We start from the raw sequence: 20,858 nt of genomic DNA, 5'->3' as shown, positions 1-20,858 counted from the left end.
AAACATTCAATTAGCAATTGATGGTGTTATTTATTAAGTATTTGACTTATAGTAAGAAAAAAATCAACATAGAAGGTAGTTTCTATTGGTGAAAAAAACAAACTAAAAAAGGGTAGTTTTTAAACATGAAGGTAGCAGTATTTGAAGAAATTAAAAGTAATTTATGAGAAAACTTTACTTCATTGAGAAATAGATGACTTGTGATACTACCTAGTAATTGGTGGTGTTACTGACATCTTTATATGACTTTCATATTTTTATATTTCATTCATTAGACAACAGGGGTTAGTTATTTGTGTCAGGGACTGGAAGGGGGTACACTTGTAATGGGGAGAACATTGAAATTGTGCTGTCCAATGTATTAGTCACTAATCACATATGGCTATCGAAATTTAAATTAAAATTTCAGTTTCTCAGTTGCACTGGCCACATTTTAAGTTCTCAAGCACCCCTCACCTGGCTAGTGGCTACTATACTGAACAGTGTGGATACAGAAATTAGTTATCATTGCTCCAAGCTCTACTCTATAGAGCTAATTTAGAAGATTCTTGAGTATATTATCTATATGGGAGGTGAGGAGGTTCTAAGCTGAAGCAATGGCAATGAAATGGAGAGAAGGTGTCTCTTCTCCAGATACTGAGATACTTAATGTGATGCTGAGTGAAGATAGTGGGATTCATTTAGGATGTAATCTAGGTTTGGAGTAAATAGGTTGATGATTAAAATTATTCACCAACCAACTAAATATAGGAGAAGTAGCAGGATTTGGGAAAAGGGGATGGCATCAGACTTGTGTGCAGTGAGTGAGAGGCAGCCATGGGCTGGCCATTGGTTTGAGAAGCTGCTGGATCTCAGAATCTGATCTGTGGGGATTCTAGGTAGAGACAGAGTTGCAAGGAAGGAGCAGTAGTCATGGGTAGGAGAGCCATGTACTTGGGTGAGGGCTTTCAGAGAAATTAGGCTACATAAGAAGGTCAGAGGCTAGTATCAGGGCCTGGGAAGAACTGACATTTAGGGCAGGATTTCCAAACTGTGAGTGGCTCATGAAATTAACAGAATAGGTCTTCACCAGCATTTAAAAAGAAAACAGTAAAACAAATATTAATATGCTTTGCATATTAAGTAAAGATCTTTTCCTGGGCTTTCCTGGGTGGTCCAGTGGTTTGAAGTCCACCTGCAAATGCAGGGCACATGGATTTGAATCCCCTGGTGGCTCAGAGGTTAAAGCGTCTGCCTGCAATGTGGGAGACCTGGGTTCGATCCCTGGGTCAGGAAGATCCCCTGGAGAAGGAAATGGCAACCCACTCCAGTATTCTTGCCTGGAGAATCCCATGGATGGGGGAGCCTGGTGGACTACAGTCCATGGGGTTGCAAAGAGTCAGACACGACTGAGTGACTTCACTTCACCTCTAGCAAGATTCCACACGCCATGGGGCAACTGGGCCCCTGTGCCACAACTAATGAACCTGCATGACGCAACTACTGAAGCCCATGCACCCAGAGCCCATGCGCCGCAACAAGAGAAGCCACTGAAATGAGAAGCCTGCATACTTCAAGGAAGAGTAGCCCCCTCTTGCTGAAACTAGAGAAAGCCTATGCACAGCAACAAAGACCTATTGCAACCACAAACAAAAATCTTCTTTTGAAAATTGAAATTCTTTTGAAACTTTTGTTATGAATATATTTACATATATATATATATATGTATACCAAGTTGCAAGGTAAAACATATTTCTGAGTTGATTAGGTTGAATATCACCAATTTATTAAATGACACCACAGACTATAAGCTACATACAAACAAACTCCTGGCATGTAGCAGACACTCAGTAAACATACTATTCAAAGGAATTAACCAATAGGTCAGAGAAAAAGAGGAAACTCAGGACAAGGGTGACTCAGAAGCTAAAGAAGGATGAGAGAGAAGTAACAACCCATTGTCAGACATCAGTCACTTGGTTATACTCAGAGCTTATCCCTGATATTTCTGTGGCAGGAGCAGAAGTCAGACTACAGAAGTAAACAAGAGGTGAGGAAATAGAGATGAGACAAATGAGAGTGGAGACTGAGAGACATTTGTTTTGTTATAGACAGAGGTTCACTACCTGTCTGGAAAAGATTACATAGGAAAGGCATGCTCTAAAACTGTGCTGTCTAATAATGGAATCAATAGCTACACATAGCTATCTAAATTAAACTTAAAAATGCACTTACTTAATAATACTAGGTCCATTTCAAATGCTCAGTGGCTTACATATGGCACAGAGCTGATATAAACATTTCCATCACTGCAGGTAGGTCTATTGGATAGTGCTGCTGTAAAAAAAAACAACAACAAAAAACTCATAATGTTTATACCAGCCTCAATAAAACAAGCCAGTGCACAGCGCTCCCTAACCTCTTCCCACCTGAAACATTATCCAAACCTAGCAGAAAAACTTCTGCGGATTACACTACAATCCATACATGATGAGGGGCTTCCCAGGTGGCACTAATGGTAAAGAACCTGCCTGCCAAAGTAGGAGACGAGACACCGGTTCCATACCTGGGTTGGGAAGATCCTCTGGAGGGCATGACAACCCACTCCAGTATTCTTGCCTGGAGAATTTCACTGACTGAGGAGCCTGGTGTGCTATAGTCCATAGGGTAGCAAAGAGTCAGAGGTGATTTACCAACCACATATACATGATGATATATCACTTTTGCTCCCAGTGAGTGAGAGTTAACCCAAGGGTAGGCCAGTGGAGACATCAGGGAGGCAACTGAACTTCAGGATGTGATCTAGGGACAGTCTGGGTACTATGTGTGTTCAAGGTGTTTTCCCACCAAACGCAAGAGATATATAACTTGAAACTCATGACTGCTAACGAATGAACACACAGGGAAAAGAAGTTGTGGAACAAGATATAAAGATTATAGATATTATAGCAGTGCTGAATAGTAAAGGTTCAGAAAATTCAGGATAGCACACACATAAGACGGTAGGTAAAACTGAATTATTACAGTGAAACTCCAGTTTTACAAACTTAAAGAAACTAGCAGACAATAATTCCTGATTTCTATATGTAATTTTCATGGTTTTTGTATGGCACCTTAATAACAAAAAGGAGTATGATATGAGACATTATTATCTATCAGATTTATCTACTTAGAATTGCTACTTAGGGTCTCGCTGATTCACTGGAGAAAAGTCAATTCTGGAATTTAAAAAATAATATTTCCAATTTGGGGGGAAGAAAATAACTTTTACTTAAAAATATATTTGGGTCTACTTAAAAAAAAAATTTTTTTTTAACATGGTTATTCATGGGGTGAGGGGATGGAGGGAGGGGTGCACAAGTGAGAAGGAAAATTCAGCCCATTTGATTTCTTCACCTCAGAGGAAGTTAAGTCTTTAGTAAAAGTAAACCTTCCAATCTGAAGCCTTCATTTCAGGTCTCTCCTGGTGACACTGGGAAGTGGTGACTTTAGGTCAGGTCCTTTCATTGATACACAAAACCATGTAACAAACTCCTCTTCCTCGTGGGCTTTCGAACAGAGTGCACGAGAGCACTGAATTCAGATAACTAAACTTCTAATCAGTGCTCACGGATTAATCGGCGATACCACTGCAACGATGTTCAGCGGGACAGAGCCTGGCTCGGGGAGGTGATGGCGAAGTGCAGCGCCGGAGCCATGGGGAGGACGCCGGCAAGAGAGATTTACGTATCAGAGCTGCCATTTACACTTCGTTACTAACTAAGGGAACCACTGACTTCACTTGAATAAGGGGAGTCATTTCTGAAAAAACAACCCCTCTCCCCCGGAGCGCAGTCCGCTGAAGCCGGACTCCCACAGACAAGTACCACAGCTGCCGGATGCCCACAAGCCCACTTCCGACTTCCTGGGAGAGGCCGGAAACGGTTTTGGGTGCAGCCAGAACCCGTCGCCGTAAAGCAAGATGGCAGCACTCTTTTTGAGGCAATTGTCTACTCTCCGTTTTATTTCCAACCTTTCCCTACTCACCAGGGTCTCTCGACTTTCATTATCCTCCGTAGTTTTTCTCGGCACAACCCTCCCATATTTAAGTTTCATTTATCAGTGGTAGAGGATGGGCTGGAAGCAATGTAAGGTGAGAGTCAGAGCTGTGAGACACCATTTTGTACGGAAACCGAAGGCCAGGCGGAGATGAGCGTTGAGGAATCCAGACGTGACCTGGTTAGCAGGAGAGCGTGAGAGGGAGGGGCGAAAGGGAAGAAGGGCAGTGTTTTACAGGATGATGTATTTCCGCTTCCTTTCGGCCTCGTTGTATTTGGTTGGACCAGCTTGTTGCGGGGAGGGCGGGGGAAGATTGTTTGCAGCGGAGATCCGCGCACGGGAAGGTAAACTGAGGTAAAGTCGAACAGAGGGCGGGCTTTGCGCCTGGCCGTGTAGGAGGCTTGCGGCCAGGGTCCTTGTGATTTAGGAAGAGCGGGGGTTGGAGATGCGAGGCTCGGGTTGTCCGCAGAATTGGAGAGAGAAGAGGAGGTGGGGTGGGGCTGGGGGTTAAAAGGTGATTTGCAAAGCCAGACTGGGGTGGAATGACGCGGGGCTGGGGAAGGGTTGGGGGAAACGATGGAGAGGATTAGGATGCGGAGGGAAGTCTGGAAGGCGCTGGTGGGGGAGGGGCTTAGGCCAGAGATGCTGGGACGCGGGAAAGAAGTTGAGGGGGTTGGTCGGAATGTGGAGGTGTGGGAGGAAGGTAGTAAAGTCCTTGGGAGGCTGAGGGGTGGAAAGAGGCTGGTAGCCGACGTTCTAATTCTGACCATGTACTTGGCCATTGTTTCCCCTGCAGCTCCTCAGAGACTCTTAGCCAGCAGCCTCTGCTCAGGCCCAGCCTTCTCTCTCCAGTTGCCACCACAGCCTGGAGGCGCCTGCCTCCGCCCTCCCGAATGGTGCTCCTCCTCGCAGGCCTCGGCCCAGGATCCAGGCCCCCTTTGCCCCCCGCCTCGGAGCTATTGCTCCGGGTCTCTCCTGGTGGACTCCCTGTGACGGGCAGGGAAGGACTTTTGCATATACAAAGCTATAGCTCTTGGGACCCCGCTGGCCGCTTGAATCTCGGCCTCTAACCGAGTGTGAGGTTCTTCCTGTGCCCTCGTTTTCCACCCTGAGAAGAGAATCCCTTCTTGCCACCCAGAGCCCAAGAAGCCCCAAGCTGGGGCCCTGGTCCCAGCATGTCAGTCCTCTTTTATGCTTAGGGCTGTGCCTTCTCCCTGCCAGTATGGCTGAACTCAGGCAGATTCCAGGGGGGCGGGAGACCCCACAGGGGGAGCTTCGGCCTGAGGTTGTAGAGGATGAAGTCCCTCGGAGCCCAGTTGCAGAGGAGCCTGGAGGAGGTGGAAGCAACAGCAGTGAAGCCAAATTGTCCCCAAGAGAAGAAGAAGAACTGGATCCTAGAATACAGGTGAGAAACATGTATAATATCATGTATGAAACGAGTCGCCAGTCCAGGTTCCATGCACGATACTGGATGCTTGGGGCTGGTGCACTGGGACGACCCAGAGGGAGGGTATGGGGAGGGAGGAGGGAGGAGGGTTCAGGATGGGGAACACATGTATACCTGTGGCGGATTCATTTTGATATATGGCAAAACCAATACAATATTGTAAAGTTAAAAAAAAAAAAAGAATACAGGTGAGAAGACTGAGTTGGGGGAGGATAGGGAAATTAGATTCTAGCTTTTCTGAAGAACTGTCAGATAAATGAGGAGTTAGACTTACTCTTTTCCCAGTGCACTGGGGCAGGAAAGGATTGTCAACAAATCATTGCAGTGTACTGTCACAAGTGCTAAAAGAGTTGTGTACGGTGGGAGTACAGAGAGACGCTGGGCCTGAGTGCCTGGGATGTGTTGCTTCTGGCTTTACTGATAAATTGGGCAGCAGGTGTAGGACGCACACTTTAGGTCAGAAGAAAGTAGAACTGTTGTTTCTTTTCCAAATATGCCAAGGGGCTGTTGACTCAGAGATGCAGCGTCAATGGGATGTGAAAGAAGATGGCTTTGAGATTGGAGGCAATTTTGAATCTTTTTTCCTCTCCTGCTTTCTTATCAGTGCCTCCCAGGGACATTCTTATTTGTGAAAGGTGAGACTTTTCATGTCCTATAAAGGTGGCACCAGGCTTAGACCTGTAAGGAAATCTGATGTATGCAGAGAGTTATATCACGTACGGTCAATCCTTCATAACACAAATTTCTTGCTTTGAGGATGCTGGGTCAATCAAATGAGTGGAAGAGCTGATCTGTTGCCTTGGGGCATTTACTCGTTGGTAGAGGGGCAGAACTTTGTGAAGGAGGCAGTGGAGGAGGAGGAGGACAGGCAGCACACGTGGTAGATGCATGACTGGCTGAGGCTGGATTGTGGTGTTTCTGGACAGTGGCAGGGAAGAGTTCCCTGGAGAAGCTGTTTAGGCAGGTGAGAGCCAGGGTGCTCTTGTATGTTTGGGGCCTGAGTCTGCTGTTTGGTATGGTAGCATCCCCCAGATTCTGATGTGGCAGTGATTCACACCTCTGCAGGTGAGCAAGAGCCTCCCAGCGCTCTCATTCCTGGGCTTCTCTGTCAACAGACCTTTATTAGGTTACTTTAGTGAGTCAGGAAGATTTCAAAGCTAGTCCTAGCATCCTTCCTTCTTTCTCTTGGTGGAGTTTCCTGGGACATGTGTGGGGAAACTGTCTGTGCTGATAGTGTAGCAGTGGTGAGCCATTTGTTTACTGGCATGAGTCAGTAATTTATTTCTGCTCTGTTTCATGGGCACTGCATTGAAAACAACTCAATTTCTCCCGCTAGTTCTATATAGATTTATTGTCCACCTAGGAAACAAGTTGTAGTGAAAAAAGCCTTGGGATGAGATTCAAGCATCCTCTAGCCCTATGATTTGTGATTTTCATGTAAGTTACATAACCTTTTTGAGCCTCCTTTTCTTCATTTGTAAGATGAAAGCTTGGTCTAGTTTATTTGCACAGCTCTTTGCCGCTCTGCTCTGACCCTGTCCTGTGATTCTTTTCTTTCACAAACTCTCTTGCCTATCTTTGATGAAAGTTTGTAGGTCTTGCTTTGAGAAAGAGATCTCTGTTTGTCAGGGAGGAGGGCCTGTTGATATTCTTCATATTCCCCTTTGCATCATTCCTTGCTCAACTGCAGAGGAGAATAAGTTGTGGTTTCTTTGCTCAGTCGCTTCTGCTCCTGTGTATTTTTCCATTGCCTACACAGGCAAAGGTGGTGGTGTTAAAGGGCAACTTTCATGCTGCACTGTCCAATAAAGTAGCCCCTAGCTGCATGTGGATACTTAAATTCAGTTAAGAATCAATAAAAAAAAAATTGCAGTTCCTCAGGTGTTGCTGGCAGGGCAGATGTAGAACATTTCCATCATCATCGACAGTTGTATTGGGTGAACTCTGTGAGGATCAGAGAATACTGAGCAAGAGTAAGATTCACTTTGCCTTGAGTGAGCTTGCAGTGTTAATGAAGCAAGAGGGACAGGAGGACCCTAGTCTCTGTTGCTAAACCAGGAGGCACGTTGTGGAATGCTGTAGGTTATGTAGGGAGGCAAGGTCTTATTGTAGAGGCCTCCCTCGCTGATGAGACTGGTCTAGTGCTCTGGCCTCAGCAGAGATGCAGCATCTTCTTGCTGTGTGGGAGAGGCAGCTTGATGTAAGGAGCGTCCTTCATAGTGAAGGCTGGTAGCCTTCAGATCTGGGTTTGGGCTCTTCTAGATGAGAAAGACATTGGGTATGCGTCTTTTGAGTTTCTTTGTAGTGTTGACAGTGTGCAAGATCATGTTATCCTGATCCTGTATTTTAGCACTTTAAATAGATTGGTGCGTTCAGTGGTTGTCTACCCACAAATCCATCAGTACCTACCAGGGAAGTTTAGAAACACTCGTTCCTGAGCTTTGGCCAGATGTGTGTATTCCCCTCTTGTCTGGGGTGAGAAGTTATGACTGGTGGCCTGGGCGAATCCACGGATCCAAGGATAGCCCAAAGATGGAGACCCTATTCAGGTATTTTCTGGAATTCCCAGAAATGGTCCCTTAGGGCTAGGCTCTTTCTGGTGTGGGGAATGGGGATTCTTGGCAAACAGACAGCTTGTGCCTTCTTGTCTGGAAGTTGTCTAGAATCCTCTGGAAGTTGGAGGGAAACCAGGTGGTTGCCAGCTGTAGGCCTACCTGAAGTGTGCTGATCCCAGGGAAGTCCACTGGATGTCTCTCTGTGCCTTGACCTCAGCACAGTTTTTCTGAGGCATCCAGGCTGGGCCTTAGCTTTCTGAGAGGCAGGGTCCCAGTGGCAGGAACGAATAGAGGAGGGTAGTACTGGGATGGGCCTGGGTCTTCTCTCCTATGACCTTTCTCAGCCCTCTTTGTGATGGACACATTTCTTTTCTCAGGTAAGTAGATGCTTTCATTCACCTCTTCCTCCTCAGAGTGACTTTGCAATCTCTGGATTGTCTGAAATGTTTAGTTTAGCTTGCTCTGGAGGTCATTTTTACTTTATTTCCAAGCCTTTAGGTCCTGCATCACCCTAATTCTCCTGACTGACTGTGGATTTGGTTTTTTTTTTTTAAATCAAGAAATATCAATATTCGATTTAGGATATTTTATAAATTTTGGGTGTACAACACAGTTTATAAGATTATACTTCATTTTGAGCTTGAGTGTTTTAATGGCTCGCACAAGTTGGGGAAGAGCATCTGTCTTCTAACTGCCTTTGATTGAGTGGCCTGGCGTGCTGGGCATCAGCCTGGTGTGCTCCGGGAAGGTCACCCTCCCTGCGGGCTGCAGGCTCACTGATGGATGGTGAATGCTGACTCAGACTTCATCCTCCTCGAATTCGATTTCAGTCAGGGCCAGGAGTCCCTGGTGCAGCAGGCCAAATGGAATGTGTTGCCAGTGACCCAAAGCAGAGCCCTGGGTGCTTGTTGGCTTCCTGCTGTGCTTTGCCCTGGGTCTGCCTCAGCCTGGCTACCCCCATCCCCTAACCCTTTGCCCTCCAGCCTGCTCTCTCCCCAGTCTTCTTGTCCTGTTAGAGCCTTGTGACTCTGAGGAGCAGACCTCAGAGTCAATAGGAAGCCTTTTTAAATTGCTGGAGGTGCTTCGTGGGTACAAGTTTCGATATAGAAAGACATACATGCCTGCTTCTGTAGACCAAGAATCAAAGTCTTCTGTTTTCTTTTCAGTGACGACGACTTGCCATTCACTCCTCTGATGATCTTGTCAGGGTCTGGGAGTGCTTTGGGCTGTGGAACCAAATGGGATCCTGTCTTAGACCTTGGTTCGCTCAGAGGAACATTACAGGGTGCCTTTTATTAACCTCTTTCTCCTCTGCCCCCAAATTATTATTATCTTACCAAGACTGTAGGTTTTCTTAGGTGGTGGTACTCCTGTCTTTGAGGCATCCATCTAAGGACATCATTAGTCCTAGGAATGTAATCAATAGTAGCAGGAAAGCCAGATCATAGGTCAGGTCCTGGGTCCTAACTCCATCTCTGATTCCCTGCCCCATTGTTTCTTGTCTATCAAATGTGAATGGGTTGAGATAGAGAATATTCCAGTGGGAACTGCTGAAAGGACTGGTCACCTCCTCCCTTAGATTATCTGAAACTCCCTGTGGACCAAGTTCAGCCACAGAAAGCAGAGCCCAAAGAGGGCCTGGTTCCTCTCACCCAGACAGGAATTGTCTTTTCTGACAGTTTCTTTGTGGTGATCTCATTAGCCGAAGGGGACATCCCTGTCAGGAAGGCACTGTGAAACTCAAAGCTGTGTGCATGTAGGGTGGTGTTGGCACTGCCCCAGGCTTCCTCTGGGGTCCTCTGAGCCATGCCGGCAGCCTCTTTTCCACAGTGGCCAGTTGTTACCTTATGAGCACTGAGTTGTGTGACTAATCAGTGGATCTTGTGCACTTCTAGCTCTACCCAGACCAGTACAGGAGCTACATCCAACTATCCACGTAAGGTGTGCTCTAAGGTCAGATGCATGTGGATTTCAAAGCCATGGTTTAAAAAAAAGTTACAATATTGGTAGTTATTATTTTATGTTGATAACAGGTTGAAATTGTGTTATTATTTTAGATATATTGAATTAAATGAAATGTACTGTTAAAATTTTATCTTGGTGGTTTTCTTTCTTTTACAAATGTGGCTTTTATAAAACTAAAAATTCCGGATAAGGCTCATATTATATTTCTGTCAGATATCTCTGTTCTGAAAAGTTGAGAGACAACAAGTTTGTGGTCCTCTCTGAGGCAGAGTCTACATTGTTGTGAGTATGCGTATTTTCGTATCATTGTTCCTGGTTTCGTTGTATGTTTCCTCCTTTGTGTTCTATCTTATACTGTAATTAGAGCACATAACTTGATTTCTTGCATTCTTACTTGCTGACTCAAATCTTTCAGAGCTTGAGGTGAGGTACAGAAATAAAAGGACTAAAGGGAGATCACACAATGGGCTTTTGAAAGGGCCAAATGAAGTATGCAGGAGCAGTGATGGCGGCGTTCCTCACTTCCAGGTGCAGGTGGAGTGTAGGGCATGGCCATGGGTGCAGGCAGACAGCAGGCTGGCTACTGCTGGCCTGCCCAGGGCCTGAAGGAGGAAGCTGTAGCTGAGCACCAGGCATCTCTCTAGGCACTGCTCCTCCTCGGGAGTGTCATTGGCTCCCTGGGCCCCAGGAACTTGACCAAGGGGAGAGGAGGATACTCAAGGCCAGCACCCTCCCTGCCACTGAAATGCACGGGTGGTTTTTGCTTCTTTTGCCAGCGCTTGGGGCCAGTGAGGAGTTCAGGCCAGTGTGTCTGGTGAACTTCTTCCTGAGGCTCTCCCTCCTTGCCGTAGGATCTACTATGTGGGGACCTGGGGTCCTGTCACCACCGCCCAAGCAGTTAGAGGTCTCTTGAACCATGTATTCTTCCCGTGACCTTAATTGTTCACGATGTCCTAATGATTTTTGCATCCCGGATTTCCCAGGGATCTGCCGTCTCCTTTCCCACCTGGAGTACTACAGACAGCCTCCACTTTTGTCTCTCTGGCCCCTCCAAGCTTTCCCTACATTGCCCAAGTCTGCCTTCCTAAACCACGGGGGGCATCAAGCTCTGAGGGGTTGCCCCTGCCATTGGGAGAAGTCCAAGTATCCTGTCCCTGTGCCCCAGCCTCTCTGGCTTCTGACAACCTGCCTGCCCTGGTCACCTGCTCTCCTGTTGATTCCCAGCCCTTACCATGCCCTCCTCTCCTGTGGCTCCTCACATGACCAAGGGCCTGTTGCTTACTCTTGGGCTGTGAGCTGCTGCTGCTTTGTGCTCTAAATTCTAGGTTTCATGGTGCTAAGTGTATAAGTGTGTAGTAAAAATGTGCTGGGTGAGTAGGGCCCAGGGGTTTCTCCTTGCCTGGGACAGAGACCATTAGCTCTGAGGAGACTCCTGGCTGGAGTACGAGGAGGAGGTGGTGGTGCAGTCTGATGGCCGCAGACTTGTTGCCACTGTGTTGTGTGTGTAGGAGTTTTCCATACTGAACCTCAATTCTCTTGTCCTTAAAATGGGGATTTACTGCATGATATAGAGGTGGAATTGTGAGGATTACAAGAGGCAGTATGTTATTAGATCTCTGACAAGAAGGCATTTGACAATGACCTGTTCCATTTCTTCCCTTCCCTACTTAGCTGGGCTTTCCCTCTGTACCCATGTTCCTGCCCTGCCTGGTTCATCTGAGGCTGCTTTCCTCTGCTGCTCTAACTTTCTGCCTCTCTCTGTGGCAGGAGGAGCTGGAGCATCTGAACCAGGCCAGTGAGGAAATCAACCAAGTGGAGCTGCAGCTGGATGTGAGTGATGCTCCTTTTCCTCACACTCTTGGGCTGGTTCCAGAGGTGCTTTCATCATTTTCTGTCCTCTTTCAGTACAGTGGCAGGGGAAGGGGCATGTATGAAAAACAAGAGGGGTTAGGACCCAGGCACATGCCTCCCTCTGCCCGTGTCTCTATCCTTTTGCCAGGAGGCCAGGACCACCTACCGGAGGATCCTGCAGGAGTCAGCAAGGAAGCTCAACACGCAGGGCTCCCACTTAGGGAGCTGCATCGAGAAGGCCCGGCCCTACTATGAAGCTCGGCGGCTGGCTAAGGAGGTGCGGCCAGCTGACCCACATTCTGGGGTGGGGGCTGCATGCAGAGCCTGGCCCTGAAGTCTCCTGTCTCTGTATGGGGTGTGAGACAGAGCACCTTCTAGTTATCTTTTCTTCTTGTATCCCCTTTGGTTCATGCTCTCTTTGCTTGCTTCTCCACTCATTTACCCCATTTCCTTCTTTTTAAATTTTTCTTTATATAAATAATATGGGGTCACTATTGGAAGGCTATAAGTATAACTTGTAACTATAAAACAAGATAAGAGAACCAGAATCTCCCCAGATCCAACCACATGCATGTTTTGTGATTTTTGTACCTGAAAGTTGTTTTAGTCAATGTGGTAAGGTGACAGACACAGAGACAACTACCTTAAAAAAGTTTATTACTTAGTTCCTAAGAGAATAGAGCCTGTCAGATTATTCAGGACTACATGGGGAAGCACCTGAATGGGTGAGGAGGCAGAAAATGTGAGGGGAAAGCTTATCTCAGAGCTTTTATTGTAGAGCCTTTATTGTTGTTTTCACGGGAAGGAGTGGGTAAGACAGTGTAAGCAGCTTTGAGCAAATTTAGGATTGGCCAGTTTGAATAACAGAGGCAGGCTCTGGACTATGGGGAAGGTCTCTAGTTTTCTGGTACCTAGCCTTTCAGTGATTTAGAGCAGGGGAAATACTGGCTTAAGAGAGTTAGATAAAGGAGGTGATGGGGCTTCAGATTGGTGGATTTGCATATAAAAAGTGTGCTCACAGAGTAGTTCACTGTCTCTCGAAGTTAGGCAGCCCTAGGAGGGCCAGCAAGGCCTCCAAGATATCAAAACACCATGAAACATAGAAAATAAAAATGCAATTAATACAGCACAGATAATCTCTAAAAAAAATTAAAAAAAAAAATATATCCTGCCAAAATGGGATCATACATGTACTGTTTTTATCTCTTTATTTTTTGAGGACATGATTCCATGCCAAGAATTACCCATCCATGCCATTGCTTTTAGGAACTTAAGATTTTCTTATGTTAGATGTACTATTATTTGTTTAACCAGTTTCCTGTAACTGAAAACTTAGGTTTGTTTCTAGTATTTTGTTTGGTAACTATGGTTATGATGAATATCTCCAAGCAGTTGTCTGGTTATTTCATTCAGCTTATCTGCTGGACTGGAGCTGATGGTCTCAACCATCAACTAACCACCTTCCAACTAAAAGATGTGGATTTTTCTTTGTTCTTCCTAGGGCAAAAGACCAGCAGCCTTGGAGAGTGCTGGATTTTATATGCTTTGCCCTCCACTGGCAGTATCCTTCTATTTCTACATATATTTCTTCTTTTACTTACCCTTGGAACATATTCTTTGTAGAATTTTGCTTCCTCAGCACTTATCCTTAGTGCAGTTTGGGAGGTGAAACCAGCATTACAGTGGGCCTTTTTCCTTCTCTTGTCCTTGCCCAGGGAGGGTCTCCATGGGCAGCCAGGGGTCTTTTGCAGCTCAGTCTCCTGATGGTCCTTCCCCACGCCCCCTCCCAGGCCCAGCAGGAGACACAGAAGGCAGCACTGCGATATGAGCGGGCTGTGAGCATGCACAACGCTGCCCGGGAGATGGTGTTTGTGGCGGAGCAGGGCGTCATGGCTGACAAGAACCGGCTGGACCCCACATGGCAGGAGATGCTCAACCACGCCACCTGCAAGGTGAGCCAGGCAGTGCCGCTGGTCCCTTCTGCCAGTTCTGGTACTTCGTTTGCTTTCCCTGAATCCTGTCACCTTCCTCACTCCTTTCTGTCTCTCTCCTGCTCCTGCCTTCCCTCAGTTTTGATTCTGTTTTAGGAAAAGTCTGGTCCTAGCTCTCTGCTCTGTTTGGCCTCCTGTGTGTCCCATACATACTTCCTTTTGACTTAGAAGGTCCTTCTTGGCTCTTCTTGAATCTTTGCCTCCAGATGTGGGAGTGACTCAAGTTCATTCCTGAATGCTCTGGATTCAACTCTCCTTTGTTATGTTTAGCTGTGACCCTTTGTTTCTATTTTCTGAATGTTCTTCCTTTCTTGCTTTTAAGCTCTGCCAGCGTACCTTGGTTTTCAAAGTATAATTTGTGTATTATTTCCAGTCTTTCCTATGGGGATTCCCTTGTGGCTCAGGTGGTAAAGAATCCACCCGCAATGTGGGAGACCTGGGTTCTATATCTGGGTTGGGAAGATCCTCTGGAAAAGGGAAGGGCTATTCACTCCAGTATTCTGGCCTGGAGTCGGATGTGACTGAGAGACTTTCGCTTTGCTTCTGTGGGGGTTGGGGAGTGGGAGGATCCCTGGCATCAGCTCTAGTCTCCCACCTTCACCTTGTAAAGAACAAGTGTTTTAGTCCATTGGCTTTACTACAAAATAACAGACTGGGTGGCTTAAACGTCAAAAGTTTATATTCTGGAGGCTAGGACATCTCAAGATCAAGGCACAGGCAGATTTGGTGTTTGCTGAGGGCCTGCTTCTTGCTTCCCATATGGCCAGCTGTCTTCACTATTTTATTACATGGCTGAAGGACCTGGGGAGCTCTCTGAAGCCTGTTTTATAAGGCAGATAATTTCATTCGTGAGGGCTCTCCGCTCTTGAGCTAATCACTTCTTAGAGGGCCCACATTAAGGTTAGGGTTTTAACACAAGAATTTTTTTTGTGGGGCCCGGGCGGGGGGTGGGGGTGGGCTTCTCTGATGGTTAAGACTTCACCTTCTAGTGCAGAAGGTGTGGGTTTGATCCCTGGTTGGCGGACCTAAGATCCCACATGGCTGGTAGCCAAAAAAAACCAAAAGATAAAACAATGTAACAAATTCAATAAAGACTTTAAATATGGTCCACATTGAAAAAAAAACCTAAAAAAAAAAGTTTGAGGGGACACATTCATTTATTCTGTAGGAGTAAATGTCAGCTCCTGGGGAGTGGTCATTTCTCAAGCTTTTTTGTGTGCTCCTTAGTCCAGGCCTATGGGTCACATGAGAGCAGGAGTTCCACTTCTCTGGAACTCACACAGCACTGGGGGAGGGGTTGCTGAAGCTGTGTGTGTGTGAGGTCGACTCCTTGGTCTTGGTGGATGCGGTGGCTGGAGCCCTTGCCTGTTATCTGCTTGGACATGGAAACCTGGAGAACCCAGTGCAGAGCTGTGGCTCTCCCAGTGAGGTTCCTCCCTCCCCCCAACCCCCAAGGGTGAGCTCTGAGGACCACGATGTGGCAGATGTGTCACAGGTGGATGGACATTTCCTGCACGCTCGTGAGTGGGCTAAGGACCTCAGCACTTCCTGGCAGCAACACAGCTGAGAGGTGGTGGGTGGTGCAGGTAACAACAGGCAGGCGCGAGGACCCACAGTTCTCTTGTGCCTTGGGAGCTCAGTGCCCTCTCCGGGCTCTGTAGACAGTTTACCATTTGGAGTGACAGACTGGGCAGGCTATAGGGGCAGGAGTGTGGGTCCGTGTTCAGTGGTGTGTGTGCTCCGCCCCACCTGGCCCAGGTGAACGAGGCAGAGGAAGAGCGGCTTCGTGGTGAGCGGGAGCACCAGCGCGTGACACGGCTGTGCCAGCAGGCTGAGGCTCGGGTTCAGGCCCTGCAGAAGACCCTCCGCCGCGCCATTGGCAAGAGCCGGCCCTACTTTGAGCTCAAGGCCCAGTTCAGCCAGATCCTGGAGGTAGCTGAGTGTGGGGGGAGGGGCGGAGGATGGGAGGGGGCAGGCATAGAAAGGGAGGGCCGGTAGAGGGGACACTAGTCTGTTTCTCTGTGCTATCCACCAGGCCGGTGTCGAGGGGCAGGTATGCTCAGAATGACTCCACAGGAATGGGAGGTGGGGGTGGGGAATGGATGCTGACAGAGAAGGGACGTAAGGGAGAAGTGAGAATTGGGGGAAACCAGAGAGAAAGGGGAGAGGAATTGGCCAGATAGGGAACGGGAGCAGTGGGTGGGAAAGAAGACCTGGGAGAAAGACCCTGGAATGCCAGGTAGGACCAGGGCAGGTTGCTGGGGAAGGAGGATCCCAGGAAGAAGAGTGGAGAGGGGCTGGGTAGCGTTGGTTCCGCACTGCAGATTAGTGGTTGGGGATGAGCAGAGCCAAGATTGGAGAAGGAACATCTCAGTGGGTCTGAGAGGACTTGGTAGCTCCAGGGGCCTCAGACAGTTGCCCAAAGGGTCACCTGACTCTGACCCTCCCTCTGCAGGAGCACAAGGCCAAGGTGACAGAGCTGGAGCAGCAGGTGGCCCAGGCCAAGACCCGTTACTCAGTCGCCCTGCGCAACCTGGAGCAGATCAGCGAGCAGATTCATGCGCGGCGCCGGGGCCAGCCTGCTCATACCCCGGGCCAGAGGCGCTCCTCTCCAGTAGGGGCGGAGGCTGGGCCTGATGGTGGCGAGGATGCGGACAGCGGGATCATCGAGGGGGCGGAGGGTGGAGGGCTGGAGGAAGGCGTCAGCCTGGGGCCTGGCGCTGCCCCGGACACCGACACGCTGAGCCTGCTGAGCCTGCGCACTGTGGCTTCGGACCTGCAGAAGTGTGATTCCGTGGAGCACCTGCGGGGTCTCTCGGACCACACCAGTCTCGATGGCCAGGAGCTGGGTCCCCGGAGTGGGGGTCGTGGAGGTCGCCACCAGCGCAGTATCAGCCTGTAGCCCGGTACTCAGGGTGGCTGATGCATTCATACCACCACTGGCCCAAGGAGGGCCCTGCAGATTCCTAGCTCCCTCTCCTCGGGTCCTTGCTTCCCTCAGAGAGGTCAGGTTGGCTGTGTCTTGAGTCTGTTGTATATGTCCTGGCTTTCTCACCTTGCCCTGCCCCCCACAGGTGGCAGCTCTCTTTGCCTTACCCTTTCAGAAGGCTTGTCTTTGGCTCTGACATCTCCTTTCCCCGTGTTGGTCCTTCACAGTCTGTCTGTCTGCTGCCCTCTTTCTGACTTCTGTCTGGTTTTTCCCCTCAGGGAAATTTGTCTGGGCAGCACAGGGAAGCCATCAGAGAAGATGGGCACTGGATCTGGGTCCCAGCATCTTGGTTCCCCCAGCTTGAGTGAATGGATGGGTCCCCCTCCCACCTACTCATCTCCCAGGTGGTTCCTGGGATGTTGCGGAACCCTCCAGCAGCCCAGCAGCCCATCCTCTGTCCCAGCCTGCTCATGGGTAACACGTAAGAAGTGCTGCGGGACTGTGTGCCTCTGGAAGACACCACCCATCCCTTTAGTGCTCCCTCCTCATGACCGAAGCCACCTGTGCCTCAAAGCAGGACTTTAGGGATACTGGTGTCAGGGAAGGTGAAGGCCAATCCCACTGTCAACCAACACTACCAACTCCAAATAGGCTCCCGTGTGCATTGTGTTTCCCAGCTGGGCTGTGTCCAACATTGCCAAGGTGCTAGTGGGTCCGTGTTAGGGGGTGGAGATGTAGTGAGGTTCTGATGGCTGAAGCTCTTCCCATTTCTGCTGTGGAGTTAGGTCTGTTTACTTTTTCTGGGTAGAGGATGCTGAACCAAATCTTGGCATTCTTCTATCGGGTGGAGTTAGGGAATTTGGTGCTCAATTGCTCTCCCTCACTCTTCCCGAAACCAAACCATACCTAGTCCAGAATCCCTTGGGGTATGCTCAGGTTTGGCTGGAGAGCCTCTGCTGATACAGGGCAGGGTTGGCCTGCAGTGAGGGAACCCACCCTCCATAGGGAGCAGTTTCAGGTGTCTGATGGCACTCCCATGCTGTGTGGGGGAAAGGCAGGGAAGCTACACTGGATCTGGGTGCCTTGGGGAACCGATCCTCGTGTCCCACCCCAGGAGGGCTGAGAGCTGGACTCTGGACAGGAGAATTTGTGCCTAGGCCTGTGTGCTGCTGCCATCAACTAGGAGGGCAGGGGTGGGGTGGGGCAGGGCCTTCAAATAGAGGTTGTGTCTCTGTCCCAGGGTTAAAACAGGATGGTCATGATGAGAACTGCCAGGTTTGAGGTGGCCATGGGTGGAGGGAAAATGGAGGAGGACGTGGGCGTGCGTGCGTGCGTGCATGCATGTGCCTGTGTGTATGGGGGGAAAGGATCTGCCCCTGATTTTATTTAAATAAAATAGTTTATGTAACAGTAATGTTTATTGTCCCTTTCAGGGGAGGGAAGAGGAGAAAGGGGTGAAGATGAAGAGAAGGGAGGAGCAGGGTGAAGCGAGGTGCATTTTGATGGAGTAGTCAGGGAAGATCTCTTGGGAGGTGAAGGATGAGGTGGATCAAACTTCCAGCCATGAGAGGAGGGAAGGTTTATGGCCACAGGGCTGGGGTGAATGCACACCAGGTCAGTGATGTCTGGCAACACTCTCCCCCACCCCCCACAACCACCAATCTGCTAGCCGGGAAGGGCTCTCTGCAGGGTGGTGTGGGTGTGTCAGCCACTGATGGTGTAGATGAGATGATGGTGCCAATCCTGAACATGAGCATAAAGGGGAGGGACAAGTAGGGTTGTGGCATTAAGCAAATATACAGGATGCCCCACTCCAGTACTATTGCCCGGAACATCCCACGGACGGAGGAGCCTGGTAGGCTGCAGTCCATGGGGTCGCTAAGAGTCGGACATGACTGAGCGACTTCACTTTCACTTTTCACTTTCATGCATTGGAGAAGGAAATGGCAACCCACTCCAGTGTTCTTGCCTGGAGAATCCCAGGGACGGGGGAGCCTGGTGGGCTGCCGTCTATGGGGTCGCACAGAGTCGGACACGACTGAAACTACTTAGCAGTAGTGGCACAGGATGCCCAGTTAAACTTGAATTCCAGATAAAACAGTATTTTTGCCTCCCTGCAGTGTTTAGGACATATACATTGTCATTTGTCTGAAATTAAAATTTAACATAGGTAAAAGGTGACTCTCAAGTCAGGGCTTGACCTGTTGTGGTCAGGAGGAGTTTGAGTACATTTGGACCGGCAGCCTGTGAAATATCGAGTGGAATCAGGTTGGAGAAAAGACAAGAACTTCAAAAGCTGCGGAGGTGGAGTGAATGAAGGCTTTCAACTGAGCCCTACCAGAAGTGAGCCTGCATAGCCAGCTGAGGAGCAAGTCAACTGAGGGATGGAGAAGATGCTAACAGGGAGGAGGAAGGCGAGAGACTAGGAAATGGGTATCTTGACCTTTAAGTGGCAAGATGAAGGCCAGCAGTTAAAGGGACAGGAGGGCAGAGGAGTGACCCTGGTGCTCTCAGATGGTAGATGGGCCATTAGGGGCCTCCATGTACCCTTTGATAAGATTGCCTTTCCTGACCTGACTTAATTGAGAAATAAATTCGATAAGGTAGTTGGGTGCCAAACACTTGCTTTATCACTGGAAAAGCTGCTCTGAGTATATGGCCTGTGTGGGTCCAGGGTCATGCTTCCCTGTGCAGTCTATGGCAGTGTGGGACCTGTAAGGCTCCTCATTCAAAGGAGCCCCCAAAAGAAGGGCTGGCCTTGCCTACCAGTTTTCTTGTGCAAGATCACCTACCAGATGAGGCAATAGTGGAAAGAGAACAGGAAGGTTAATGCTAACGGTTGAGCAGGGCAAATGTGCCCCCAGCCCTATGGTAACAGTAGTGGAGTGCACTGTGTATCCCACGTACCAGGCATATGCACTGACCCATTTAGCACCACGACCACATTAAGGGGTAGACATCACCACTATTGCCTTTTCATAGATGAGAATACAGGCATAGGAGAGGTGCCCAGTCTGCCCTTAGCCTTATAGAAGGTAATGGAGGCAGTTGGACTCTAGAGTGGGGGTCCCCAACCCCTGGGCCATGGACCAGTACCCGTCTGTGGTCTGTTAGGAACCAGGCCACACAGCAGGAAGTGAGCAGAAGGTGAATGAGCAAAGCTTCATCTGTAGTTACAGTTGCTCCCCATCACTCACATTACTGCTTGAGTTCCACCTCCTGTCAGATCAGTGGTGGCATTAGATTCTCATAGGAGCACAAACCCTAGTGTGAACTGTGCCTGTGAGGGATCTAGGCTGCGTACTCCTTATGAGAATCATTCCCAAACCATCCACCTCTCCAACAGTCCGTGGAAAAATTGTCTTCCATGAAACTGGTCCCCTGGTGCCAAAAAGGTTGGGGGATCATTGCTCTCAAGTCCAAGCTCTTCAGCCTTTGAAGGTGCCAAAAGGAACTAGAGGTGAGAAAGTGGAGGGTGTAGGTGTAGTCAACTCTTAGGAAGTTTTACTGTGAAAAGAAAAAGCTGAGAACTATCAGGATGGTCAAAGAATATTAAAGTAAGCAAGAGATGAAGTTATGGGGATCTGGAGTCTTCTCCATTTTTGTACCATGTTACATCATGGTCATAGTGATAATGACTTTGGAGTTCTGGCCTTCTCAAGTGGGCAATGGGGCCTCAGTCTCCCTGGCACCCAGCACCTAATAAATGTGCTTTTGTGTCTCCCTGCTGTGATCCAACGGAGAAGGCAATGGCACCTCACTCCAGTACTCTTGCCTGGAAAATCCCATGGATGGAGGAGCCTGGTGGGCTACAGTCCATGGGGTCGCTAAGAGTCAGACAGGACTGAGCGACTTGACTTTCACTTTTCACTTTCATGCATTGGAGAAGGAAATGGCAATCCACTCCAGTGTTCTTGCCTGGAGAATCCCAGGGATGGGGGAGCCTGGTGGGCTGCCATCTATGGGGTCTCACAGAGTCAGACATGACTGAAGCAACTTAGCAGCAGCATTAGCAGCAGCCGTGATCCAAATCTATACCAGGTTATAGGTGGTCCCTGACCTACAATAATTTCATTTGATTTTTTGACTACAATGATGAGAAA

At 48.6% G+C, this 20,858-nt stretch overlaps 1 protein-coding gene and 1 long non-coding RNA gene across 5 annotated transcripts; one reads left to right on the top strand and one right to left on the bottom strand.

Moving 5' to 3' along the window:
* Positions 1-2,279: 2,279 nt before the first annotated feature.
* On the bottom strand, positions 2,280-4,252 carry LOC147369252 (uncharacterized). The gene is made up of 2 exons (XR_015167304.1): positions 4,006-4,252; positions 2,280-2,316 (listed from the first exon to the last, which is right to left on the bottom strand). It is a non-coding gene; the product is annotated as an uncharacterized LOC147369252 (long non-coding RNA).
* Positions 4,253-4,287: 35 nt separating this feature from the next.
* Positions 4,288-18,169, top strand: SH3BP5L (SH3 binding domain protein 5 like). Of its 4 annotated transcripts, none has more exons than XM_086411151.1 (7): positions 4,288-4,361; positions 4,814-5,422; positions 11,752-11,814; positions 11,984-12,112; positions 13,626-13,787; positions 15,585-15,758; positions 16,282-18,169. In XM_086411151.1, the coding sequence occupies exons 2-7, from the start codon at positions 5,240-5,242 to the stop codon at positions 16,726-16,728; spliced, it is 1,158 nt and encodes a 385-aa protein (XP_086267277.1). In that variant the 5' UTR covers positions 4,288-4,361; positions 4,814-5,239; the 3' UTR covers positions 16,729-18,169. The 4 variants fall into 4 exon arrangements, with proteins under 4 accessions (XP_086267277.1, XP_086267276.1, XP_086267278.1 ...); XM_086411150.1 differs by having other exon boundaries at positions 4,288-4,371; XM_086411152.1 differs by having other exon boundaries at positions 4,288-4,506.
* Positions 18,170-20,858: the final 2,689 nt, after the last annotated feature.

Source organism: Bos grunniens, chromosome 7 (genome assembly GCF_055505025.1).
Source record: "Bos grunniens cultivar Pamir isolate PY7600 chromosome 7, Bosgru_T2T1.0, whole genome shotgun sequence".
NCBI lineage: Eukaryota > Metazoa > Chordata > Mammalia > Artiodactyla > Bovidae > Bos > Bos grunniens.
Note: the sequence above shows the minus strand (reverse complement) of the source record. Positions and strands in the feature narration are given on the sequence as shown.